At 39.7% G+C, this 12,800-nt stretch overlaps 1 protein-coding gene across 1 annotated transcript; it reads left to right on the top strand.

Annotated features, from left to right (window-relative positions):
* Positions 1 to 608, top strand: LOC131487089 (large ribosomal subunit protein uL22-like). The gene has a single exon (XM_058687376.1). The coding sequence runs from the start codon at positions 39 to 41 to the stop codon at positions 591 to 593; it is 555 nt and encodes a 184-aa protein (XP_058543359.1). The 5' UTR covers positions 1 to 38; the 3' UTR covers positions 594 to 608.
* Positions 609 to 12,800: the final 12,192 nt, after the last annotated feature.

Below are 12,800 nucleotides of genomic sequence, written 5' to 3'. Positions count from 1 at the left end.
GAGCTCTTCCCGTAAGCGGCCTGAGGTGATCTCTGAAAATGGTTCGCTATTCACTTGACCCGGAAAACCCGACAAAATCATGCAAATCAAGAGGTTCAAATCTTCGTGTTCACTTTAAGAACACACGGGAAACTGCCCAGGCCATCAAGGGTATGCATATCCGAAAAGCCACCAAGTATCTGAAAGATGTCACTTTGCAGAAGCAATGTGTGCCATTCCGACGCTACAATGGTGGAGTTGGTAGGTGTGCCCAGGCCAAACAGTGGGGCTGGACACAGGGTCGGTGGCCCAAAAAGAGTGCCGAATTTTTACTGCACATGCTTAAAAATGCAAAGAGTAATGCTGAACTTAAGGGTTTAGATGTAGGTTCTCTGGTCATTGAGCACATCCAGGTGAACAAAGCCCCCAAAATGCGGCGTAGAACTTACAGGGCTCATGGTCGGATTAACCCATACATGAGCTCTCCCTGCCACATTGAGATGATCCTTACTGAAAAAGAGCAGATTGTTCCTAAACCAGAAGAGGAGGCTGCACAGAAGAAAAAGATATCCCAGAAGAAACTGAAGAAACAAAAACTTATGGCCTGGGAGTAAATTCTGCATGAAATACATGCAAATAAAAGTAAAAACAGAAGAAAAAAAAAAGAGAGACATGAGAGAGATGATCTCTGTCTGCACCATTTGAAGTCAAAGCAAGAAGGTAGCCATCTGCAAAACAGGAACTGGGTCCTTACCAGATACTGAATCAGCAGCAAGTTGATCTTGGATTTCCCAGCCTCCAGAACTATGAGAAATAAATGTTTGTTTTTAAACCACTCAACCTATGGTATTTGTTAGAGCTGACCAAGGTGACTAGGACAGTCAATCATACAATAACCTTTTAGTAAACTATTTCAGTCCATGGCATTTCTTTAGTCTGTTCTCCCACCAATCGTGCAACAAATGCTGGTGTTGAATATAGCAAGTCTTTAGCACTTTCCTGATTGTAAATTCTGGTTGTAGCATCATATTAAATACACTGTTCAAGAAAATATCTAAGGGCTTATATATGCAGAAAATTCTTTATTTCATGAGTAAAGCAAGTTGGCAAAGCACCAACGAATTCGAAATAGTGGAACATCTGTAGAAAGAGTTGGTAAAATGAATAGACACTTCTCTAAAGAAGACATCCGGATGGCCAACAGGCACATGAAAAGATGTTCAACGTCGCTCCTCATCAGGGAAATACAAATCAAAACCACACTCAGATACCACCTCACGCCAGTCAGAGTGGCCAAAATGAAGAAATCAGGAGACTATAGATGCTGGAGAGGATGTGGAGAGACGGGAACCCTCTTGCACTGTTGGTGGGAATGCAAATTGGTGCAGCCGCTCTGGAAAGCAGTGTGGAGGTTCCTCAAAAAATTAAAAATAGACCTACCCTATGACCCAGCAATAGCACTGCTAGGAATTTATCCAAGGGATACAGGAGTACTGATGCATAGGGGCACTTGTACCCCAATGTTTATAGCAGCACTCTCAACAATCGCCAAATTATGGAAAGAGCCTAAATGTCCATCAACTGATGAATGGATAAAGAAATTGTGGTTTATATACACAATGGAATACTACGTGGCAATGAGAAAGAATGAAATATGGCCTTTTGTAGCAACGTGGATGGAACTGGAGAGTGTGATGCTAAGTGAAATAAGCCATACAGAGAAAGACAGATACCATATGGTTTCACTCTTATGTGGATCCTGAGAAACGTAACAGAAACCCATGGGGGAGGGGAAGGGAAAAAAAAAAAAAAAAAGAGGTTAGAGTGGGAGAGAGCCAAAGCATAAGAGACTGTTAAAAACTGAGAACTGAGGGTTGATGGGGGGTGGGAGGGAGGGCAGGGTGGGTGATGGGTATTGAGGAGGGCACCTTTTGGGATGAGCACTGGGTGTTGTATGGAAACCAATTTGACAGTAAATTTCATATATTAAAAAATAAATAAATAAATAAATAAATTAAAAAAAAAAAAAAAAGAGTTGGTAAAGACAACAGTTTTTTAAACCCTAGAAGACTGCAAATACACTCAGGAGAAATGACAGCTGATTGGAAGTTTTAGTGGAAGTCATAGTGTGCAGCACTATTGAAAAGAACTGGACAGTGTGACTCAGTGTGTGGGCAAGCAAGCTTCAGCATGTTCAGCCCAAATCTCTCTCATGAAGGCTACAACCATTTGCCCACCAGTCTATTCTACAGCTCACATGGAGGTCTCATAGTGAGCACCATATCAGACTGCAAAATATTTAGTTTATTATTCTTATCCCCAAACCTTTTTTTTCTACCGTTTTCTCATTTCCTCAATTTTCCCATTTCTTCCAGCCTGGGAATCATCCCTACTCCTTTTTCAACAACACCCCACATCCAGTTTGTGACCAAGTCTTTTCAGTTTACCTTAATGGGTGCTTGTACATCTTCTCTGCTTCTGTGGCCACAGTGCAGGCCTCCCTCATTGCTCTCCTGCTAGTCACAACCATCAAACTTGTTGTCCAACTTTAATACATGTCTTCTACCTCTACCAAATAAGCTTTCTGAAAAGTAAATCTTTTAAGTTCCTCTCCCTGTTAAAATCCATCTGTGCTCTCTATTACCACAGAATAAAATCCAACTCCTTGGCATACAGGACCCTATATAATTTAATATTGCTTAGCAGGGGAATGGGGAAGGATAACACTAATCTTCTCAGAGCTGTGGGTCTTTAAGGGTCTTGATCTCCACCAAGGAATGTTATAGAAGTGCAGGGGGTTCCTGAACCTTGCTCTCAGGAGCCTGAATTGCAGGCACAGACCCCCTGGCTTGAAAATTGAAACCCAGTCCAAACCACCTGGCCCACCACTGCCCTGTTCACCCAGTCTTCCCACTTTCCTTTGGGTCAAACCCTCTGTCGCCTGCACCCTCACCTAAGCAAGTTCAGTGAACTGTACTGTAGGGTGTAGAGGCTGCCACCAATAGCAGGGGATGAGGAGGGCTAAGTCTGCAAAGAACAGGCTAGGTCTGGCAAGCAGGGTCTCTCATCAGCTAGTTGACCTATTTTTTTTTTGAAGTAGTTATAGATTCACAAGAAGTTGTAAAAAATGTGTAAGGAGGTCCCAGTCACCCTTACCCCGCCCTCCCAACAGTAGCTTCTTGCATAGCATACAATATAAACACCAGGAGATTGACATCGGTGCAATCCACAAGGCTTATTCAGATTTCACCAGTTATGTTCATACTCACTTGCATGTGTCTGTGTGTACAGTTGTATGCAATTGTATCACATCTGTGGCTTTGTGCAGTGTTGGGGAACCTGGTCAAAAAGACCTGACTGCCGATTGACTCTACAGCTAGACCTGGGCACTCAGAGGCTCTTAAGATTTAACCGGCCAGTGCAGAGATCCACCTGTCTTGCTGCTGCCCAAGACAAACCTCATATAGAAGTTCCTCTTGTTTATTAAAACTGCAACCTACCAACCTAGAGTGACCTGCCTCTTTCTCTGATAGATCTCTGCCCTCTGCAAAAGGCTGGTTTCAGATTACACCTTGGAAGCTTCCAGGAGGGTTGCAAATCAACTTATGGCCACCACCACAATCACCATAGAGAACTGTTCCTTCACTACAAGCCCACCCCCACCCCCAGCATACTACACTTTGTAGACCGTCTTTCTCTTCCCCTAATGGAACCCTTGGCAACTACTATCTTTCTTTTCACTTCTATAATGGCATTATTTCAAGAATGCTGTATGAATGGGATCACACAGTACACAACCTTCTGAGTTTACCTTTCCACTCACAAAACTTCCCTGGAGCTACATCCAAGTTCTTGTGTATCTAGTTAGCTGACTTTTGGTTGCTAGCAAATACTTCATAATATTTGCCAGCTGCTACAATGAGTATTACATTGGTGGTGATGGCTTTTTTTCCATTCTTTATCTGCTCAGTAAACGTCAGGCTCCTACTATATAGCTCCTACTATATGCAAGGAAAACACAAGAATAAAGAAATGAATCAGATATATTTCTGACAACCTGAAAGTCTGGTGGAAAAATCTTATGGCGCATTAAGCCCACAGACTAGTTTAAAGAAAAAGGGGAGACAGATGATACTTACAGATTTTCTGTATAAAGGCCAGAATAGTGTGAGTCACTAATCGGGAATTGGAGTGGGGATGCAGGGACCTGTGCTGTTCCAGTGCATTTATCACGCCACCATGGCAGGCACTCCTCACCCTTCCACACTCACATGAGAGCATTCATTCACATGGTGTTTGGCTGATTGTAATTCCCAGGGATAAGAGCTTGAGTGCCAAAGAAAAAATAAATTTTGGGTAGAAGAATATATATGGAAACGTTCACATAAAGCAAAGACGATGGATGATAGGAATTTACTGTGATGCTAAGGAAGCTTAAGCTCTGTGTCCCTTGTAAGATCCTGGGAGAAACCTTAGAAATCTGTTTATGTGCTTACATGTTTCTGTAAAGCTGGCAAAAGAGAAATGCAAACGTGCCACTTACCTACCTGGAAGAGAGACCAGAAATATCTGGTATTCAGTACTAACTGAATACTAGTCATGATTCTAACTTTTTAAAGGTTCTTGGAAAAGATGTGTCTTAAAACTTCAGCCTGCCACCTGTGTAAATTTAAGCAAGACACTTAATCTCCTTACAGTTCACTATGCTCATCTATAAAATAAGGTTGATAGTATCTACTAATATTTGAGATTGCTTAATGTACTCTTTATATGGATTTTTTCACTTGATTCACCAACTGTTCTACAAGGCAGGAGCCTTTATTATCTCTAATTTACACATAAGGAAACAGGGACAGAGTGTTCAGTGTTTTGTCTTAAAGTCACATGGTTAGTGAGCAAAGCTGGCAATCAAACCAGGGGGCCTGAATTCAGAGCCCAGTCTCTTAACTGAATAGCAACACTGGTAGTTGCTGTTTTCAGCAGGGTTGTTACTCAAGTCAATTCAGATCAATTTAACACAAAAGGTATCTCAAGTACCTATTCATGCAGGGAGCCCCTTGTGAAAATCAAGAGAGATGTGAGACGATTGATAGGAAAGTGCTTTGGAGGAGATCTATGGAGGAGACCTATAGTAGTTTTTTGTTTTTGTTTAGTTTTGTTTGGCATTTAGTTTTCTTTTTTTCAAGTTTTTATTTAAATTCTAGTTAGTTAACATATGTGGTAAAGTTGATTTCAGGTGTAGAATTTAGTGATTCATCATTTACACATAAAACCCAGTTCTCATCACAGGAAGTGGCCTTCTTAATGCCCATCACCCATTTAGCCCCTCTCCCCCTACATCAACCCCCAGTTTGTTCTCTATAGTTAAGAGTCTCTTATGGTTTGCTTCCCTCTCTTTTTTCCCCCTTTCCACATGTTCATCTGTTTTGTTTCTTAAATTCCACACATGAATGAAATCATATGGTATTTGTCTTTCTCTGATTGACTTAGCATAATACACTATAGCTCCATCCATGGAATTGCAAATGGCAATATTTCATTCTCTTTGATACCGAGTAATATTCCATTGTGGAGATCAATCTATCTATATCTATCTATCTATCTATCTCACATTTTTATCCATTCATCGATCAATACACATTTGGGCTCTTTCCATAGTTTGGCTATTGTTAATAATGCTGCTATAAGCATTGGGGTGCATGTGCCCCTTTGAATCAGTATTTTTGTATCCTTCGGGTGAATACTTAGTAGTATAATTTCTGGGTCCTAGTGTTTTTAAAATAAAAGTATAACCACATAAGCACTAAAGCAAATAAGTAAATAAGGCATTTCTAATTTACTGAATCTACAAAGGATGAAATTTTTAATAGGTGATCTAAACATTCTTCTGTTTAAATATATATATATATATATATATATATATATATATATATATATATAATCAGAGCAATTAGATTTTCCCTTCAACTGTAAGAGTACTATAATGAGAGATCGTTTAAAAAGATATTGAAAAGTTCAGACAACTTGGAAATCCAATTTTGACTGAGGTCATCATGTTATGATCACAAGACTACTTGTGTCCCAAAGCACTTTGTGAATGTCTTTGTTGTAGCTATCACACACTGAAATTATATTTTCTAGTTGTTAGCTTTCTGGGCCCATAAACTCCATCCAAGTTAAGTTGGGTTTATCTGTACATATGCTGCACCTAATATAGCACTTGGCACGGAGGTTTTCTTTAAGGCATGTCTATTCTGCTCCTTTTGGTTTTATTTATAGAACAGCCAAATGAACAGTGACGGAGATTAGCTTGACTTTCCCTATGTCCTTGCTGCAGGGGTCAAATCCCTTGCTAGGCTGCTGGTAAACTGAACTCTGAATAATAACTGAGGGTGACAGTGTGCATTGCATTTGTAATAAGTAGCATTTCATCAACTTCTTATGAAGGGAACAAACAGATATCAATATAACACCTATTTTTGCTTCAAGTCTGAACAGAAGTCTCTCAGAACTGAATGCCAGAAAGCAGCCCAATTACTAGAGAGATATTCATGTTCCATGCTCCACAGCAACATTCTAAGCATGAGTCCATATCTTCTCACATCTCCTCTTTTCTTTACCTTCCAAGTTCAGGCTCAAATTGCCTCATACCTGACTACTTCCAGAACCTATGGATTGGGTATGCCTTATCTTCTTTGTCTTTCCCCACTCCTACTCATCTTTCATATGCATTCCAGAATGTTCTCATCAACGAATTATCTCATCATATCTTCACTAAAAACATTCTGTGCCTCTCCACTACTTATAAAATAAAACAAACCCTTTGGTTTTTATAACTCTCCATCCAGATTCAACTTACATTTTCTTTCTGTCCCATACCAAGGCCAAAGCACAACAAAAGAAAGGTGCAAACAGCTCCCACACAAATTCTTCACTTCTACTGCTCTGGGTTCTTTCCTATCTGAAACTGACTTTCTTGGTTCTCTTTAAATATTATGCATTTTCATAAAAGTTTAATTTGAATTCCTACCTTCTTTATGAATCCCTTCCTACTTATCACTTTTGCTAGATCACTCTCTCTCTCTACTATAGACCTATCGTTACCTTGCACTACAGCTGTTAAAAAGGCCTTTAGGAATTTTAGAAAATGGCAGTGGAGTAGGAGGACGCTAGGCTCACCTCATCTCATGAACACAGCTAGGCAACTACCAAATTATTCTAAATACCCCAGAAATAACCTAAAGACTGACAGAATAAACACCACAACTACAGGGAGAGAAGAGGCCACATCAAAGAAGGTAGGAACTGCAGAGAGATGGTTTGGGGGAGAAATGGATCATGGGTGCTGCAAAGGGGAGGGAGCCGTGGGGGAAGAGAAAGGCAAGAGAGAGAGGAGCACAAAGGGGAGTGCACAAGAACATTTCCGAAAGGCACTGGCTGGGAAAAAGAGAGAAGCTGATTTTTAAGTTATTGCAACCAGTGGGGCTTAAAGACTGGAGTTTTAAAGGTCAGTGGACTTGGCTAGGATAGAGACCTGTGGGTATTGCCCTCCTCCTGGAGAGAAGGTAGGCAAACAACCCAGAGACAGTGTGGAAACAGAGATCTGAAGAACACCTGGGTCACACATGGGGGAGATTATTCACTTTTCTTGGAGTGCATCCCAGAGGGGTAGTGTTCACAGAGATGCCTCTCTGGGGAAAATTGCCCCTCCAATGTCCCTCAGGCTGAATGCCTACCCACCTGTGGAGGGCAATTCAGCCCTGACACTGGCCACCTAGCCTGCTTACTCCAAGTCACACACCACTGTTCTCTGGTGCCACTGCTCTTCTTAGTAAAACCTGCTTGAATCCCACCACTACAAGACCCTTCCCCAAAAGACCAGTGCAGGGCCTGCCCATACCACATCCCTAAAGCCTAGAGTTTTGTTTTGTTTTTGTTTTGTTTTGTTTTGTGTTTTAAGCCCGGAGTTTTAACAGTCAGTAGGCTTGGCTGGGATAGAGCCCTGAGAGCACTTGCTGTTCCTGGCAGTCAAACAACCACAGGTGGACAGTATGGAAAAAGCAATCTGAAAAATGCATGGGTTATACAGAGGGGAGATTATTCTTTCTTCGTGGAGTGCTTCCCTGAAAGGAAGCTTTCGCAGAGATGCCTTTCTGGGGACAAAGGAGCTGGCTGGTGTCATTTTCCTCCCCCACCTTTCAGCATCAAAACAGAGCCACTTGCGGGAGCAAGGCAGTGCTCACAGTGGTTGCCTAACCTGCTTACACTAAGTCCCACACCATGTGGTCTGGCAGGACTGCCCCACTCTGTTAAACTTGCCACATGTCCACACCATGTCTCCTGACCAGAGAGTTCTTCAGGGCACCAGTTCTAGTTGAAGTAGCATCAGGTCTCATTTATCAAGCAGACTAGAGCATCTCTAGTTAAGATTTGCCACTCTGGCCAAGGATCAAACACTGCCCACTGCAGGCAAGAAGAGTCTCTGCAGATGACTGGCCTGAAGGAGAGAGTAACCAAAACACAACAGCAGAGCACACACAGCACAAACCAGACACCCTCCTTGAAGAGCCAAGCCCTGGATACTATAGGAGCTCTTCTTCATAAAGCCATTACTCTCAGCAGTGAGAAACATAACAGGCTTTTCTAACACAAAAAAGAAGACAGAGACTTAGACAAAATGCTAAGGTGGAGGAATTCATCACAAATGAAAGAACAAGACAAGGTCATGGCCAGAGATCTAAGCAAAATAGATATAAGTAACATACCTGGTGGGGAATTTAAAGCAACAATCATAAGGATACTCACTGGACTTGAGATAAAAAATGGAGGACTTCAGGGAGACCCCTACAACAGAGATAAAACAGATTAAAAAAAGAATCAGTCAAAAAAAAAAAAAATGCCATAACTGAGACCAGAAACAGGCTTGATGCAATGAACACAAGACTAGAAGAAGCAGAGGAATGAGTTAGTGATATGGAAGACAGAATAATGGAAAATAATGAAGCTGAACAAAAGAGAGAAAGAAGTATGGAACATGAGAATAGACTTAGGGAACACAGTCAAATGTAATAACATTTGTATTATAGGAGTCCCAAAAGAAGAAGAGAGAGAAAAGGGGGAAGAAAATTTATTTGAAGAAATAATAACTGAAAACTTCCCAAATCTGGGGGAAAAAAAAGACATCCAGATCCAGGAACAGAGGACACCCATCAAAATCAACAAAAGCAGGCCAACACCAAGACATGTTGTAATTAAATATACAAAAGATAGTGATGATGAAGAAAAAAGTCTTAAAAGCAGCAAAAGAAAAGTAATCCTTAGCTTACAAGGGAAAACCTATAAGGCTAGCTACAAATTTCTCAGCAGAAACTTGGCAGGCAAGAAGGGAGGGGCATGATATATTCAAAGTGCTGAATGGGAAAAATCTGCAGCCAAGAATACTCTATCCAGCAAGGCTATTATTCAGAATAGAAGGAGAGATAAAGAATTTCCCAGACAAAAAAAAAAAAACAAAAAAAAAAACAAAAAAACCCCAAAAAAACCTAAATGAGTTCATGACCACTAAACCAGCCGTGCAACAAATATTAAAGGGGACTCTTTGAATGGAAAGGAAAGACCACAAGTGACAAAGACAAGAAACAATGACCAAACAAGCAATAAAATGGTACTAAATACATATCTATCCGAATGTAAATGTACTAAATGCTCCAATAAAAAGACATAAGGTGTGGAAATGGATAAAAAACAAGAATCATTCAACAGGATCAGGTGGGATTTATTCCTGGGCCACAAGTGTGGTTCAATATTTGCAAATTGTATGAATGACTGCCCTAGTCATCTTGGTCAGCTGTAACAAATACCATAGATAGAATGGTTTAAAAACAAACATTTACCGGGGCGTCTAAGTGGCTCAGTCAGTTAGGCGTCCAACTTCATGTCAGATATTGGTCTCACTGTTCCCAAGTTTGAGCCCCATGTCAGACTCTGTGTTGACAGCTCAGAGCCTGGAGCCTGTTTCAGATTTTGTGTCTCCCTCTCTCTCTCTGCCCCTTCCCCACTCACACTCTGTCTCTCTCTCAAAAATAAATGAACATTAAAAATAAAATAAAATAAAATAAAATAAAATAAAATAAAATAAAAGACAAACATTTATTTCTCATAGTCCTGGAGGCTGGGAAGTCCCCAAGATCAACTTGCTGCTGATTCAGTGTCTGGTGAGGACCCATTTCCTGTTTTGCAGGTGCCTACCTTCTTGCCATGCCTTCAAAAGGTGGAGTCTGAGATAATCTCTCTCATGTCTCTTCCCATAAGGGTGCTCATGACCCAATAACCTCCAAAAGGCTCCACCTACAAAAGACTTGATCACAAACTACATGTGGGGTGATGTTTAGTAGACATACCATCACATTGGGGATTAGGGCTTTAACATATGAGGTTTAGGGTGAAGCCAACATTCAGTCCAGAGTGAATGACAAAACAGACTTTTTGCTTTGGATACATTTCTATCCTTGTATACATTACAATGTAAGGTAGTGTTTCAACCTGTCAGACTCAGGAGATGCAGCTGTTTTATCCATGCATACTTCCCATTGTTCTGAAAAGTTCATGCATGTAGGAGGCAATCAAAAACACATTAGACCTTGGATGGAATGGGATGGTATTATGCTAAGCAAAATTAGAGAAAGACAAATATCATATGACTTCACTCATATGAGGATTTTAAGAGTCAAAACAGATGAACATAAGGGAAGGGAAACAAAAATAATATAAAAACAGGGAGGGGAACAAAACATAAGAGACTCTTAAATATGGAGAACAAACAGAGGGTTACTGGAGGGGTAGTGGGAGGGGGGATAGGCTAAATGGGTAAGGGGCATTAAGGAATCTACTCCCGAAATCATTGTTGCACTATATGCTAACTATTTGGATGTAAATTAAAAAAAAAAAAAATTAAATTAAAAAAAATATTAGACCAACAGAAATACATTTAATTACTAGGGGAAAAAAGTCCCAAGGGTATTAAGAGACTAACCAAAATCATCCAATTAGGTGAGAAATTAGTATTAGAAATTAGGACTTCTCAATAAAATACTAGCAAACCAAATTCAATAGTACATTAAAAGAATCATTCACCAGAATCAAGTGGGATTTATTCCTGGGCTGCAAGGGTGGTTCAATATTCACAAATAAATCAACATGAAACCCCACATTAATAAAAGAAAGGATAAGAACCATATGATCCTCTCAACAGATGCAGAAAAAGCATTTGACTAAGTACAACATCCATTCATGATGACAAAAACCCTCAACAAAGTGCAGCTGGAGGGAACACACCTCAATATAATGATGGCCATATATGAAAGACCCATAGCTAAAATCATTCTCAATGATGAAAAAAAACTGAGAGCTTTTCCTCTACAGTCAGGAACAAAACAGGGATATCCACTCTCATCACTGTTATTTAACATAGTATTAGAAGTCCTAACCTCAGCAATCAGACAAAAAAAAGTAATAAAAGGCATCCAAACTGGCAGGGAAAAAAATCAAACTTTCACTATTTGCAGATGACATGATACTCTATATTGAAAACACAAAAGACTCACAAAAAAATTGCTAGAACTGATATACAAATTCAGTAAAATCACAGGAAACAAAACAAAAATACATAAATATGTTGTATTTCTATACACCAATATATAATGAAGCAGAAGAGAAATGAAGGAATCCCATTTACAATTGCACCAAAAACTATAAGATACTTAGGTATAAACCTAACCAAAGAGGTAAAAGATCTGTACACTGAAAACTATGAAACACTGATGAATGAGATTGAAGATGACACAAAGAAATGGAAAACAATTCCATGCTCATGGATTGGATGAAAAAATATTGTTAAAATGTCTATACTACCCAAAGTAATCTACACATTTAATGCATTCCCTACCAAAATACCAACAGCATTTTTCACAGAGTTGGAACAAGCAATCCTAAAATGTGTATGAAACTACAAAAGACCCCGAACAGCCAAAGCAATCTTGAAAAAGAAAAGGAAAGCTGGAGGCATCACAATTCCACACTTCAAGTTATATTACAAAGCTGTAGTGATCAAGACAGTATGGTACTGCCACAAATAGACATTTAGATCAATGAAACAGAATAGAAAACCCAGAAATGAATCCACAAAGATATGGTCAATTAAGCTTTGACAAAGCAGGAAAGAATATCCAATGGAAAAAAGATGGTCTCTTCAACAAAGGTGTTGGGAAAACTGGACAACATGCAAAAGAATGAAACTGGACCACTTTCTTACACCATATATAAAAATAAAGTGGATGAAAGACCAAAATATGAGACAGGAAACTATCAAAATCCTAGAAGAGAACACAGGCAGTAACCTCTCTGATACTGGCCGTAGCAACTTCTTACTAGAGATGCCTCCTATGGCAAGGGAAACAAAAGCAAAAATAAACTATTAGGACTTCATCAAGATAAAAAAGCTACTGCATAGCAAAGGAAACAATCAATAAAACTAAAAGGCAACTTATGGAATGAGAGAAGATATTTGTAAATGACATATCAGATAAAGGGTTAGTATCCAAATTACAAAAAGAACTTACAAAACTCAACACCCAAGAAACAAATAATCCAATCAAAAAATGGGCAGAAGACACGAAAAGACAATTTTCCAAAGAAGACCTACAGAGAGCCACAGACACATGAAAAGATGCTTAACGTCACTCATCATGAAGAAAATACAAATTCAAACTACAGTGAGATATTACCTCACACCTGTCAGAATGGCTAAAATCACCAACACAAGA

The sequence above is a fragment of the Neofelis nebulosa genome, chromosome 10 (assembly GCF_028018385.1).
Source record: "Neofelis nebulosa isolate mNeoNeb1 chromosome 10, mNeoNeb1.pri, whole genome shotgun sequence".
NCBI classification, from domain to species: domain Eukaryota; kingdom Metazoa; phylum Chordata; class Mammalia; order Carnivora; family Felidae; genus Neofelis; species Neofelis nebulosa.
This window is presented reverse-complemented; position numbering and strand designations above follow the sequence as displayed.

What these genes read in the sequence shown, in the direction of transcription:
- LOC131487089 (XM_058687376.1), top strand. Translation starts at nt 39, where the DNA reads ATGGTTCGCTATTCACTTGACCCGGAAAACCCGACAAAATCATGCAAA.